Source organism: Tachyglossus aculeatus, chromosome 5, assembly GCF_015852505.1.
Source record: "Tachyglossus aculeatus isolate mTacAcu1 chromosome 5, mTacAcu1.pri, whole genome shotgun sequence".
Taxonomy (NCBI): Eukaryota; Metazoa; Chordata; class Mammalia; order Monotremata; family Tachyglossidae; genus Tachyglossus; species Tachyglossus aculeatus.
In genome coordinates this window covers 14954216-14969352 of record NC_052070.1, presented here as the reverse complement: position 1 = coordinate 14969352, position 15137 = coordinate 14954216, and the positions used below count along the sequence as shown (strand labels likewise).

The 15137-nt window shown below is 45.2% G+C and overlaps 1 protein-coding gene across 5 annotated transcripts in view; it reads left to right on the top strand.

Moving 5' to 3' along the window:
• The window catches only part of EPB41L3 (erythrocyte membrane protein band 4.1 like 3), a 208919-nt gene that overhangs the window by 78584 nt on the left and 115198 nt on the right, over nt 1-15137 (top strand). For all 5 annotated transcript variants that reach the window (XM_038747543.1, XM_038747548.1, XM_038747547.1 and 2 more), the window contains exon 3: nt 1153-1350. In XM_038747543.1, coding sequence (XP_038603471.1) covers nt 1153-1350 — 198 coding nt within the window. The remainder of the gene's footprint in view (nt 1-1152; nt 1351-15137) is intronic.

The window sequence follows — 15137 nt, the reverse complement described above, 5'->3', positions numbered from 1 at the left end:
CACAAGATGACCCCTGATCCACATGGGGTTCTTAATCATTGTAGGCAATGGTTAAGAACACTTAGAACAATTAAGAATTAAGAACAATTAGGCAATTAAGCTCACTGTAGGCAGGGACAGTGTCTTCCAACTCTGTCATATTGAACTCTCCCAATTGAACTCTCCCAATTGTACAGTGCTCCGCATACATTAATACAGTAAATATCATTGATGGATAATAGGGAGAAGGAATAGGTATTTAATTCTGTTTTACAGATGAGGAAACGGAGGCACAGAGAAGTTGGGTGGCTTGTCTAAAGTCACACAGCAGGCAGGTGGCAGATCAGGGTATAGAACCCAGATCTCCTAACTTTGAGGCCCGTACTTTTCCTCTAGGCCACGCTGCTTCTGCCCAATATAACTAGACACTGGTGAATTTATCCTGCTCACCAGGTGTTTTTCTTTGAAAGCCGATTAAATCATTTGGGCAGATTTGATCTGTTCTCACGCCACTGCCTCATTAAATGAAGAAGAACTGACTTTGGGGATTAATTTGTGATAAATTTCAATGCTGCTGAGTGTATCGAATTCACTTGACGTAAGAAGATCTTTTCAAAGGCTTTTGACGACGGAAGTGATTGATTTTTGAAGCTTGTCCTTGAGTGATTATCTGTTTCTATTTTTTAAAATGAAAGTATTGTAAGGAACCTATTCTTTCCGAAGACAGACAGACAAGGAATACAAGACTTTGATGAATTCAAGCAGAGAGTACAACAGGCATAATTCAGTGGATTTATTTGGAGATATGTCTTATTTAATTAAGCACCTAGTTTCCTGAAAAAGTAGGGCCAATATTTCATCTTTTTCTGTGGTTATTGGATACCTCAAGATTCATGATTACTCAGTGCTTCCAAATTCAATCATCAAATCAACCTAGAACAATATGATTAAGTCACTATTTTTAGGGCTGTATCCACCAGAGCAGTTTTATCTGAACTACAAAAATATTTGTAACTGTATACGTCTGTGAATTGAGTTGCTAATACTGGGTTTCCAGCATTTCTTGCTTTGCCAGAAGAAAATCCATATATTATGTTTTGTGGTAATCCCTGTGCAAGAAAGTCCTCATTTCTCTTGCTGTAATTGAAACTTCTCATTGTTTGCTCTTCACAGGTCACTGACAAGGAACGGGAATTTGCTGCTGCTGCTGCAAAACAGCTCGAATATCAGCAATTTGAAGACGATAAGCTTTCTCAAAAGTCCTCTTATAGTAAACTCTCTAGATCTCCTCTGAAGATCGTCAAGAAACCTAAAAGCATGCAGTGCAAAGTAACCCTTTTGGATGGATCAGACTATTCCTGTGATGTGGAGGTAAATTTAGTATAGTTTGGTTTTTGCCTTTGTCCTTGTACCTATTGTCTTTATGGCCAGAATATTTGTAGGAGGGATGAGGAAGTAGGAAATAGACGAAATGAATCAGTTGTGTTTAGAAAAAAACCACAAGCATAGGGAAACTGCTTACATACTTAGATGGAGACATGTTTAAACAGTTTGTCAGAACTCTTTCTGAACTCAGTTGTTGGCAGATTTTTTGAATTTCATTAATTTGGAATGGAGATAGGGTAAAGCCCTGTATAAATTAGCAAAATGTTCGAATTGCCGAGTGCCATTTTATTGTTGTTCAGTGGATGTGTGCCAGTGTGTGGTGGGCCACACATTATTCTGGTGTATTGTCTTTTTATGGTGAGCTGTGACTGACCTGTTAAGGGGTATTCCCTCCCTCTCCTCTTTTTTAAATCCTCCCTTTTTTATCCTATTTGTTGGGTGCTAACTATATTCTAGGCACTGTACTAAGTGCTGGGGTAGATATCCCGTTGTTGGTAGGGACCGTCTCTATGTGTTGCCGACTTGCACTTCCCAAGTGCTTAGTACAGTGCTCTGCACACAGTAAGCGCTGAATAAATATGATTGAATGAATGAATGAATGTGAGCTAATCAGGTCAGACAAAGTCACTGTCCCCCATGGGACTTAGGCTTAATCTCCATTTTTCAGATGTGGTAATGAGGCCCAGAGAAGTGAAGGACCTGGCCCAAGGTCACACAGCAGTTAAGTGGCGGAGCTGGGATTAGAACCCAGGTCCTTATAGCTCCCAGGCCTGTGCTCTATCCACTAGGCCATGCTGCTGCTTCTTTGTGACCCCCAGTGTATGCTGCTAGAGTACGCTCTTTCACTGTAGTGTATGATCTTTGAGGGCAGGAATCACACCTACCAACTATAATAATAATAATAATAATAATAGCATTTATTAAGCAGTTACTATGTGTAAAGCACTGTACTAAGCGCTGGGGAGGTTACAAGGTGATGAGGTTGTCCCATCCCCATTTTACAGATGAGGGAACTGAGGCCCAGAGAAGTTAAGTGACTTGCCAAAGTCACACAGCTGACAGGTGGAGGAGCTGGGATTTGAACCCACGACCTCTGACTCCAAAGCCTGGGCTCTTTCCACTGAGCCACACTGCTTCTCTATACTATACTATATTGGGCTCCCCCAAGTGCTTAATACAGTGCTCTGCCCACAGTAAATACCACTGATTGATCCAACTTCCACCCAGAGGGCCAGCAGATCAGCTGAGGCTTTGATGATCTCTTTGTAGTGCTATGGTTTCTTTGGCCACAGAAGAAAATGGAAAGGAAGGGAAAAGACTACCGACATATAAAATCAATCAATCAATCAATCAATCAATCAATCGTATTTATTGCGCGCTTACTGTGTGCAGAGCACTGTACTAAGCGCTTGGGAAGTACAAGTTGGCAACCTAGAGAGACAGTCCCTACCCAACAGTGGGCTCACAGTCTAAAATGGGGAGACAGAGAACAAAACCAAACATACTAACAAAATAAAATAAATAGAATAGATATGTACAAGTAAAATAAATAAATAGAGTAATAAATATGTACAAACATAGTATAATACATGCAGGTGCTGTGCGGAAGGGAAGGAGGTAAGATGGGGGGATGGAGAGGGGGACCTAAGCAAACCCTGGGGTCCCCTGAAAAGCGGGTAGGAGAAAGGAGGGGCGTGAGGGAACCAACCTCTTAGTACAGTGCTCTGCACTCGGTAAATACTCAATAAATAGCATAATAAATCTGCTTACTTTATGCAGAGCACTATACACTTGGGAGAGTTCAGTATAACAGATTTGGTAGACACGACTGATTGATGGATGGAAGTATTGCATATAAGTTATTTCAAAATGTGATTCAGGGGAATTCAAATTAGTGTATTTTCCCCTATAATAAAGAAGTAACGTGCTTGAAGCAGAGAGAATTCTCTGGTATTAGATCAATCAATCAATCAATCAATCGTATTTATTGAGCGCTTACTATGTGCAGAGCACTGTACTAAGCGCTTGGGAAGTACAAATTGGCATCACATAGAGACAGTCCCTACCCAACAGTGGGCTCACAGTCTAAAAGGGGGAGACAGAGAACAGAACCAAACATACCAACAAAATAAAATAAGTAGGATAGAAATGTACAAGTAAAATAAATAAATGAATAAATAAATAGAGTAATAAATATGTATGTACAACCATATATACATATATACAGGTGCTGTGGGGAAGGGAAGGAGGTAAGACGGGGGGATGGAGAGGGGGACGAGGGGGAGAGGAAAGAAGGGGCTCAGTCTGGGAAGGCCTCCTGGAGGAGGTGAGCTCTCAGCAGGGCCTTGAAGGGAGGAAGAGAGCTAGCTTGGGGGATGGGCAGAGGGAGGGCATTCCAGGCCTGGGGGATGACATGGGCCGGGGGTCGATGGCGGGACAGGCGAGATGTCTTTTCACGTTATATGATGACATTTATTATGAAGTTAGCTTGCTCTGGGCCAAGCACTGTGACTGTAGATTAAGTACAGTCAGATCAGACACAATCCCTGTCCCACACTGGGTTAATCTTAACCAACCTCTGTTCCTCGATTTTGTCTACCTTGCTGTCCTCCCTCTGGCCTGGAACTTCCTCCTTCATATGTGACGGACCACCACCCTTTCCATCTTCAAAGCCTATTAAAATCACGTCTCCAAGAGGCCTTTCCTGACTAAGGCCTCCTTTCCTCTGTTCACCCACCCTCTGAATCACCTATGGACTTGGATCTATACTCCTTAAACACTTTGGTATTCACCCCACCCCCAGCACTGAGATTGTCCAATTCCCCAGTGTGACTTATTTACACTATTCTGGTCCAGAGGACAAGTACTGTAACCTGGTTCTTAATAGGCCAGCTCCTCTCCAGGCTCAACATGCGGGCTTTGCAAGAAGTACGTGAGAGGGTCATCTGATGGTGACTCTACTTAATGAAAAAGCTGAACTTGTAAAGACGATTCTAGAGGAAAATAAATCCTAGTTTATGGATTGGGTAAATTCCAGTGCGCATGTTCCAGTGCCCTGTGTCCCAATTGCTGATTGAGCCATTTGAGAAGCAGTGAGACCTAGTGGAAAGATCATCCATCAGTCTGGGAGTCAGAGGACCTGGGTTCCAATCCCAGGTTTTCCACATAATCAATCAATCAATTGTATTTATTGAGCGCTTACTGTGTGCAGAGCACTGTACTAAGCGCTTGGGAAGTACAAGGTGGCAACATATAGAGACAGTCCCTACCCAGCAGTGGGCTCACAGTCTAGAAGGGGGAAACAGAGAACAAAACCAAACATATTAACGAAATAAAATAAATAGAATAGATATGTACAAGTAAAATAAATAGAGTAATAAATATGTACAAACATATATACATATGTACAGGTGCTGTGGGGAAGGGAAAGAGGTAAGATGGGGGGGTGGAGAGGGGGATGAGGGGGAGAGGAAGGAAGGGGCTCAGTCTGGGAAGGCCTCCTGGAGGAGGTGAGCTCTCAGTAGGGCCTTGAAGGGAGGAAGAGAGCTAGCTTGGTGGATGTGTGGAGGGAGGGCATTCCAGGCCCGGGGGATGACGTGGGCCGGGGGTCGATGGCGGGACAGGCGAGAACGAGGCACGGTGAGGAGATTAGTGGCAGAGGAGCGGAGGGTGCGGGCTGGGCTGTAGAAGGAGAGAAGGGAGGTGAGGTAGGAGGGGGTGCTTACCTTGGGCAAGTGTCATAACTTTTCTGTGCCTCAGTTCTCTTACCTGAAAAATGGGAATTCAATACCTGTTCTCCCTCCTCCTTAGACTGCAGTCCCCATGTGAGGCCTGATAATAATAATTATGGTATTTAATGCCAAGCAGTGTTTTAGGAATTAGGGTAGATACAAGGTAATCAGGTTGTCCCACGTGGGGCTCACAGTCTTAATCCCCATTTTACAGATGAGGTAGCTGAGGCACAGAGAAGTTAAGTGGCTTGCCCAAGGTCACACAGCAGACATTTTGTTTTGCTTTTTATTTATTTTGTTAGTATGTTTGGTTTTGTTCTCTGTCTCCCCCTTTTAGACTGTGAGCCCACTGTTGGGTAGGGACTGTCTCTATATGTTGCCAATTTGTACTTCCCAAGCGCTTAGTACAGTGCTCTGCACATAGTAAGCGCTCAATAAATACAATTAATGATGATGATGATGATGATGACAAGTGGCAGAGCTGGGATTAGAACCCACTTCCTCTGACTACCAAGCCCGTTCTCTTTCCACTAAGCCACGCTGCTTCTCTAATCATCACTTGATCATCTTTCCTCTACCCCAGTGCTTGACACATAGTGAACGCTTAACAGATACCATAATTATCATTATTACTCACAACAAAAGTGTGGGTATATTATGTTTAAGATACTTTAGCAAAATGCAGCACATCAGTTGAACATTCCACAGATTTAAAATTTATTCTAAGTGCACCGGTGAAGACTTCGATGATTCAGTAGCTTTGGTTATCAATCAATCAGTCCATCAGTCAGTCATATTTATTGAGTGCTTACACTGTGCAGAATCCTGTATTGAGCACTCGGAAGAACACAATAGAATTAATAGTCATGAATAGTCTCTGCCGTCAAGGAACTCATAATTTAGTGAGGGATTCTTTGTATCTGTGCTTGCTCCATGAGCAATAAAATATCTGAAGTATCCTTGAACAATAAAATATCTAAAGCAGGACTGGGGCTAATGCGCAGTGCTAAGTGAAAATGTACTGAATGCTTTAAAAATTTAGGGTAGGGATGAGAATATGCTGAGAGAATATTAAACAGACCGGTTTCAATTTCTAGACTGTGAGCTCATCCCCTAGACTATGAGCTTGTTGTGGGCAGGGATTGTGTCTACCAGTACTTTTTGTAGTCTAGCAACCACTTAACTCAGTGCTTTGCACACAGTAAGCACTCGCGTGGCTCAGTGGAAAGAGCCCGGGCTTTGGATTCAGAGGTTAGGGGTTCAAATCCTGGCTCTGCCACTTGTCAGCTTTGTGACTTTGGGTAAGTCACTTCACTTCCCTGTACCTCAGTGACCTCATCTGTAAAATGGGGATTAAGACTGTGAGCCCCCCCGTGGGACAACCTGATCACCTTGTAACCTCTCCAGTGCTTAGAACAGTGCTTTGCATATAGTAAGCACTTAATAAATGCCATTATTATTATTATTATTAAATGCCATTGATTCAGTTCTGGTAGAGTAGACTCAGTCACCTCAGAGGTAGGAAAAGTGAGAAGTTTCAGTTGATTGGCTCTAGACTTTCAGTTGAGATTATTTTCAAAGGGTAACATTTATTCCTTCTATGAATTTTGGGGTGGGAAACTTCCAAATCATGTGCAGCCTCTGATTTTAGGCACAAAGGTAGTTAATGTTATCTTGGAAACTCCTTCCTGGAACCATTCAAGGTAGGTGGATAAACATAATTCTGCCCCTTTGGAGGAATGATCTGAGAATTGGGAAAGGAATCCAGAGGATCATTTTTTTATTCCTTTGGTTCTACAAGCTGTTCATTTTGGCATATCCAGTTCCACCTGTTTAATGGTGTTGGTTTATCCTGCTGCCGACCTGTTATCATCATCATCAATCGTATTTATTGAGTGCTTACTATGTGCAGAGCACTGTACTAAGCGCTTGGGAAGTACAAATTGGCAACATGTAGAGACAGTCCCTACCCAACAGTGGGCTCACAGTCCACATCCTACCTCTGGTCTGGAGTGTCCTCCCTCCAAATAATAATAATAATAATAATAATAATAATAATAATAATAATAATAATAATAATGGCATTTGTTAAGTGCTTACTATGTGCCAAGCACTGTTCTAAGCATTGGGGGGTTACAAGGTTGTCCCACATGGGGCTCACAGTCTTAATCCCCATTTTACAGGTAAAGTAACGGAGGCCCCGAGAAGTTAAGTGACTTGCCCAAAGTCACACAGCTGACAAGTGGCAGAGCAGGGATTAGAACCCATGACCTCTGGCTCCCAAGCCCGGGCTCTTTCCACTGAGCTACGCTGCTTCTCATATCAGGCAGATGATTCCTCGCCCCCACTTCAAAGCCTTATAATAATAATAATGATGGTATTTGCTAAGTGCTTACTATGTGTCGAGCACTGTTCTAAGCGCTGTGGGGGGGGGATACAAGGTAATCAGGTTGTCCCACATGGGGCTCACAATCTTAATTCCCATTTTACAGATGAGGGAACTGAGGCATAGAGAAGTGAAGTGACTTGCCCAAAGTCACACAGCTGACAAGTTGGGGAGCTGGGATGAGAACCCTCGACCTGTGACTTCCAAGCCCGTGTTTTTGCCACTAGGCTATGCTGCTTCTCATATTATTGAAGGCACATCCCCTCCAAGAAGCCTTCCCTGACTCAGCCCTCTTCTCCTCTTCTCCCACTCCCTTCTGCGCCACTCTTACTTGCTCCTACATTCATCCTCCCTTCCATCCCCAAAGCATATATGTGTATATCTGTAATTTATTTATCTCTTCATTTATATAAATGTCTGTCTCCCTCGCTAGACTCTGAGGTCGTTGTGGAGAGGAATCTGTCGATATATTGTACTCTCCCAAGCGCTTAGTACAGTGCTTTGCACACAGTAAGTGCTTATTAAATGTGAATGAATGAATGAATGAAAAAGAAAGGTGACACTGAGCACAGTCCACAGGTCACAGTGACTGCTGGTGTCTGACGTTCTTGACACAGGCAGGGGTGTAAACTCCTTATGGGCAGGGACTATGTCTATTTATTGTTATATTGTACTTTCCCAAGTGCTTAGTACAGTGCTCTGCACACAGTAAACCCTCAGTAAATGCAATTCACTGACTGACTCCTCCCTTGCTTCCTACATTCCGAGCTACTTTAGGAACGAGGCTCTTTGGGCTGAACAAAATGAGCCTTAATTCTCTCCTTCAATTCTGCCTCTTTATTTTGTTAATTTGTTCTGTTCTGTTCTCTGTCTCCCCCTTTTAGACTGTGAGCCCACTGTTGGGTAGGGACCGTCTCTATACGTTGCCAACTTGTACTTCCCAAGCGCTTAGTACAGTGCTCTGCACACAGTAAGCACTCAATAAATACGATTGAATGAATGAAAGGCAAATTCATTCAGGCCTTTCATAGGAGGGGGAGACAGACAACAAAACAAAACATGTGGACAGGTGTCAAGCCACTAGAATAAATAAAAATAAAGCTAGATACACATCATTGACAAAATAAATAGAATAGTAAATATGTACAAGTAAAATAAATAAAGTAATAAATCTATACAAACATATATACAGGTCCTGTGGGGAGGGGAAGGAGGTAGGGCCGGGGGATGGGGACGAGAAGAGGAAAAAGGGGGGTTCAGTCTGGGAAGGCCTCCTGGAGGAGGTGAGCTCTCAGTATGGCTTTGAAGGGAGGAAGAGGAGAGGTGTCAACAAAGGGCCACCATATTCAAGAAGCAGGGGTACACAGCTGCTACTAATAATCATTGTAGTATTTATTTAGCACTTACTATGGGCCAAGTACTGTACTAAGCAGTCAGTCAGTGATATTTGAGTGCTTGCTGTGTGCACAGCACTTTACTAAGCACTGGGGTGGACTCAAGATAATGTTTATTGTTGTATTTTGCTTTACCAAGCACTTAGTACAGTGCCGTGCACACAGTAAATACTCAGCAAATACAATCGAATGAAGATAATGAGGCCAAACACAGTTCCAGTCCCATGTGGGGCTTACCATCTAAGGATGCCAGGGACCCTGGAAAAAGCAGAGCTGAACGGAAGGATGGGATTCTTTGCCTCTGAAACACTCAGTGCACGCAGTGAGAAGGGGAGCATTTGAACAAGGCCAGAAAATGTGACCTGTTGGCTTGTGTCCTAAAGCCCCTGGATACCAGTGGAATCTTGGAACTGCATTTCAAACTGTTCACTTCTCACCCCAGTTTGACCCTGCACCATCGCAACCCTGCAGCAACCTGGAAATCTGGCATTTACATTTCATAGCTGTCGGAAGAGGAATCCTTATGGAAAATCCCCATGGCAGAAATTCCCCTTTCCTTCTGACATCTGCCCTAACATGATTTTGTAGACAAAGGTGGACACTGGGTCAAAAATAAAAGCCCGAAGATGAATCCCAAGTGGAGGTCTGGTGAGAAGATGATCACAAAAAACTGGTGATTCTCTAAAGCCCAAGCACTTAGTACAATACTTTGCACAAAATAATCACTCAGTTGATCGATTAGTGGTTTTTGAGTGCTTTCTATTTGCAGAGCACTGTACTAAACGCTTGGGAGAATACAACAGAATTAGCAGACACATTCCCTACACATAATGAGCTTAGTCAGTAGGTACCATTGATTGATTAAAGTGGTTTCTTCTTATCTTTTCTGGTCTCCAAATATCCTTCTGGACTTTGCAGTTTCTACTCATATACATGTTAAGCACTTACTGTGTGTCAAATACTGTTTTAAGCACTGGGAAAGATTCATTCATTCATTGTCGTATTTACTGAGTGCTTACTGTGTGCAGAGCACTGTACTAAGCGCTTGGGAAGTACAAGTTGGCAACATATAGAGACGGTCCCTACCCAACAACAGGCTCACAGTCTAGAAGGGGGAGACAGACAACAAAACAAGACATGTGGACAGGTGTCAAGTCATCAGAATAAATAGAAGTAAAGTTAGATGCACATCATTAACAAAATAAATAGAATAGTAAATATGTACAAGTAAAATGAATAGAGTAATAAATCTGTAGAAACATATATACAGGTGCTGTGTGGGGGGAGGAGGTAAGGCTGTGGGGATGACGAGGGGAGAGGTAAAAGGGGGCTCAGTCTGGGAAGGCCTCCTGGAGGAGGTGAGCTCTCAGTAGGGCTTTGAAGGGAGGAAGAGAGCTAGCTTGGTGGATGTGTGGTCTCTCCTCGACCCCCTCCAGTCTGGCTTCCGTCCCCTTCATTCCACGGAAACTGCGCTCTCAAAGGTCACCAATGACCTCCTGCTTGCCAAATCCAACGGCTCATGCTTCATCCTAATCCTCCTCGACCTCTCAGCTGCCTTTGACACTGTGGACCACCCCCTTCTCCTCCACACGTTATCTGACCTTGGCTTCACAGACTCCGTCCTCTCCTGGTTCTCCTCTTATCTCTCCGGTCGTTCTTTCTCAGTCTCTTTTGCAGGCTCCTCCTCCCCCTCCCATCCTCTTACGGTGGGGGTTCCCCAAGGTTCAGTGCTTGGTCCCCTTCTGTTCTCAATATACACTCACTCCCTTGGTGACCTCAGTCGCTCCCACGGCTTCAACTATCATCTCTACGCTGATGACACCCAGATCTACATCTCTGCCCCTGCTCTCTCCCCCTCCCTCCAGGCTCGCATCTCCTCCTGCCTTCAGGACATCTCCATCTGGATGTCCGCCCGCCACCTAAAGCTCAACATGTCGAAGACTGAGCTCCTTGTCTTCCCTCCCAAACCTTGTCCTCTCCCTGACTTTCCCATCTCTGTTGACGGCACTACCATCCTTCCCGTCTCACAAGCCCGCAACCTTGGTGTCATCCTCGACTCTGCTCTCTCATTCACCCCTCACATCCAAGCCGTCACCAAAACCTGCCGGTCTCAGCTCCGCAACATTGCCAAGATCCGCCCTTTCCTCTCCATCCAAACCGCTACCCTGCTCATTCAAGCTCTCATCCTATCCCATCTGGACTACTGCACTAGCCTTCTCTCTGATCTCCCATCCTCGTGTCTCTCTCCACTTCAATCCATACTTCATGCTGCTGCCCGGATTATCTTTGTCCAGAAACGCTCTGGACATATTACTCCCCTCCTCAAAAACCTCCAATGGCTACCGATCAATCTGCGCATCAGGCAGAAACTCCTCACCCTGGGCTTCAAGGCTGTCCATCACCTCGCCCCCTCCTACCTCACCTCCCTTCTCTCCTTCTACTGCCCAGCCCACACCCTCCGCTCCTCCACCACTAATCTCCTCACTGTACCTCGCTCTCGCCTGTCCCGCCATTGACCCCCGGCCCACGTCATCCCCCGGGCCTGGAATGCCCTCCCTCTGCCCATCCGCCAAGCTAGCTCTCTTCCTCCCTTCAAGGCCCTGCTGAGAGCTCACCTCCTCCAGGAGGCCTTCCCAGACTGAGCCCCTTCTTTCCTCTCCCCCTCTCCATCCCCCCGTCTTACCTCCTTCCCTTCCCCACAGCACCTGTATATATGTATATATGGTTGTACATATTTATTACTCTATTTATTTATTCATTTATTTTACTTGTACATTTCTATCCTACTTATTTTATTTTGTTGGTATGTTTGGTTCTGTTCTCTGTCTCCCCCTTTTAGACTGTGAGCCCACTGTTGGGTAGGGACTGTCTCTATGTGATGCCAATTTGTACTTCCCAAGCGCTTAGTACAGTGCTCTGCACATAGTAAGCGCTCAATAAATACGATTGATTGATTGATTGATGTGTGGAGGGAGGGCATTCCAAGCCAGGCGGAGGATGTGGGCCGGGGGTCAATGGCAGGATAGGCGAGAACAAGACACAGTGAGGAGGTTAGCGGCAGAGGAGTGGAGGGTGTGGGCTGGGCTGTAGAAGGAGAGAAGGGAGGTGAGGTAGGAGGGGGTGAGGTGATGGACAGCCTTGAAGCTGAGATTGAGGAGTTTTTGCTTGATGCGTAGCTTGACTGGTAGCCACTGGAGATTTTTGAGGAGGGGTGTAACATACCCAGAGCGTTTCTGCACAAAGATGATCCGGGCAGCAGCGTGATGTAAAGACTGAAGTGGGGAGAGACAGGAGGATGGGAGATCAGAGAGGAGGCTGATGCAGTAATCCAGTCGGGATAAGATGAGAGATAGATACAGGCCAGTCAAGTTGGGCACAGTCCCTGTCCCACATGGGGCTCATGACCTTGATCCCCATTTTACCTGATGCGGTAACTGAGACTCAGAGAAGTGAAGTGACTTGCCCACAGTCACACAGCAGACAAGTGGTGGACCTGGGATTAGAACCCAGGTCCTTCTGATTCCCGGGTCCCTGCTCTATCCACAAGGCTAAGCTACTCCATCATCTCCAAACTTTCCAGTGACTGCAACCTCCTTTCCCAGTGCAGCCACTTCTCCATCAGAGAAGAAGAAAGGAAGGGAGAAGAAATAATCTAAATCTGTAGTCATCAAGGTGGTAACTAGCCATTAGGCACACATTTGGTAAAGTTCTTTAATGCATTCCTTGTGCTTTTGTTGGGAAAAATGATTCACTTTGATAAAGCTGTTTAATTCAAATTTTTAAATCAATCGGTCAGGTGCTGGAGTTGACTCAAAAATCTCCAGTGGCTACCAATCAATCTGCGCATCAGGCAGAAACTCCTCACCCTGGGCTTCAAGGCTGTCCATCACCTCGCCCCCTCCTACCTCACCTCCCTTCTCTCCTTCTACAGCCCAGCCCGCACCCTCCGCTCCTCCGCCACTAATCTCCTCACCGTACCTCGTTCTCGCCTGTCCCGCCATCGACCCCCGGCCCACGTCCTCCCCCGGGCCTGGAATGCCCTCCCTCTGCCCATCCGCCAAGCTAGCTCTTTTCCTCCCTTCAAGGCCTTACTGAGAGCTCACCTCCTCCAGGAGGCCTTCCCAGACTGAGCCCCTTCCTTCCTCTCCCCCTCGTCCCCCTCTCCATCCCCCCCATCTTACCTCCTTCCCTTCCCCACAGCACCTGTATATATGTATATGTGTTTGTACATATTTATTACTCTATTTATTTATTTTACTTGTACACATCTATCCTATTTATCTTATTTTGTTAGTATGTTTGGTTTTATTCTCTGTCTCCCCCTTTTAGACTGTGCGCCCACTGTTGGGTAGGGACTGTCTCTATATGTTGCCAATTTGTACTTCCCAAGCGCTTAGTACAGTGCTCTGCGCATAGTAAGCGCTCAATAAATGCGATTGATTGATTGATGATAGGACTTGAGATGATTGGGAATTGAATTTGAATGTGAGGAGAGCTGCAGTGTGTCAAATGATGTAGAAGCAGGTGGTCTAGTGGAAAGAGCATGGGCCTGGTTGTTTTCTACCACTCCTTAAGAACCTCCAGTGGTTGCCCATCCACCTCCACCTCCTCATCAAACAGAAACTGCTTACCATCAGCTTTAAAGCACTCAATCACCTTGCCCCTCCTACCTTATGTCGTTGCTCTCCTGCTGCAGTCTAGCCTGCACATGTTGTTAACCTGATGCCAACCTATTCACTGTACCTCGATCTCGTCTATCTCACCGCTACCTCTCGTCCACATCCTGTCTCTGGCCTGGAACACCCTCCCTCTTCATATCTGACAATAACTCTCCCCACCTTCAAAGCCTCAGTGAAGGCACATCTCCTCCAAAATGCCTTCTCTGACTAAGCCCTCATTTCATCTTCGCCCACTCCCTTCTGCATCACCCTTGCATGTGGATTTGCTCCCTTTTTTAACCCCTCCCTCAGCCCCACAGCACTTATGTATGTATCTGTAAATTATTTATCCATCTCCCCCTCTAGGCTGCAGCGTCATTGTGGGCAGGGAATGTGTCTACACACTTTGTTATATTGTACTATTGTACTCTTCCAAGTGCTTAGTACAGTACTCTGCACACAGTAAGCACTTAATAGAGTTGATTGATAAAAACAGAGCCTGGGTTCTAATTCTGGCTCTGCCACTTACTTGCTCTTCGACCTTGGGTAAGTCACTTGTAAGTGCCTCAGTTTTCTCATGTGTAAGATGGGGATTCACTACTCCTTGTTCTCCCACCCTCTACTTAGATTATGAACCCCATATGGGACAGGGGCTGCCCGGCACTTTAAACAGTGCTTGGGCCATAGTAAGCTTAACCAATACCACAGTTATTATTGTTATGTTGGGTGGAGGGAATTTCTTTCTACAAGAACAAGGTGAGCGAGGAGGGAGAAGCAGGAGAGATGATGGTGAGTCACAAAGCAGAATTCATGGGCACGTAGCATGCCCCTGGTTGGGGCAAAGGGCTTATCAGAAAGGGTCTTTTAGACTTTAAAATATCGAATCTTCCCAGCTGTTTCAGAAGTGAGTTTTGACTTGGAGTTGCCTTTCTCTAAAAAACACATTTATCCAGGCCAAGATTGGACACTGCCATTCCTTTAGAGAGTGAATTACCTCTACTCTCTGATTTCCCTGTAGTCTAATATATATATATATATATATGTATAAAATTGGATTTGTTAGGTGCTTACTATGTGTCAAACACTGTTCTGAGTGCCGGAATAGTATGAGTCAGTCAGGTGGAACACAGTCCCCGAGTCTCTGTCCCACATGGGGCTCACACTCTAAGTAGGACTAGGGTTTATCAAGCACTTCCTGAGGGCGGAGCACTGTATTGAGTGTTTGGGAGAGGACAGCATAACAATAAACAGGCACATTCCCTGCCTACAGTGAGCTTACAGTCTAGAGGAGTATCAACCAATCAATAGCATTTATTGAGTGCTTTCTGCGTGCAGAGCACTGTACTAAGTGTTTGGGAGAGTCCAGTACAACAGACTTGGCAGACGTAATCCCTGCCCTCAAGGAGCTTCTGGTCTCTAGGGGAGGGGTGTGTGTGTGTGTGTGTGTGTGTGTGTGGGTATGTGTGTGTGTGTGTGTGCGAGCTGGTGTGTACACACTCTTCCTTCATTAGCAAGTTTGAATATTTAAGCTCACTGAAGTCTGGAGATTCAAATACAAAGGTTCTGAAATCCATTGGAATGCTAGTTTGTGCCCATAACATTA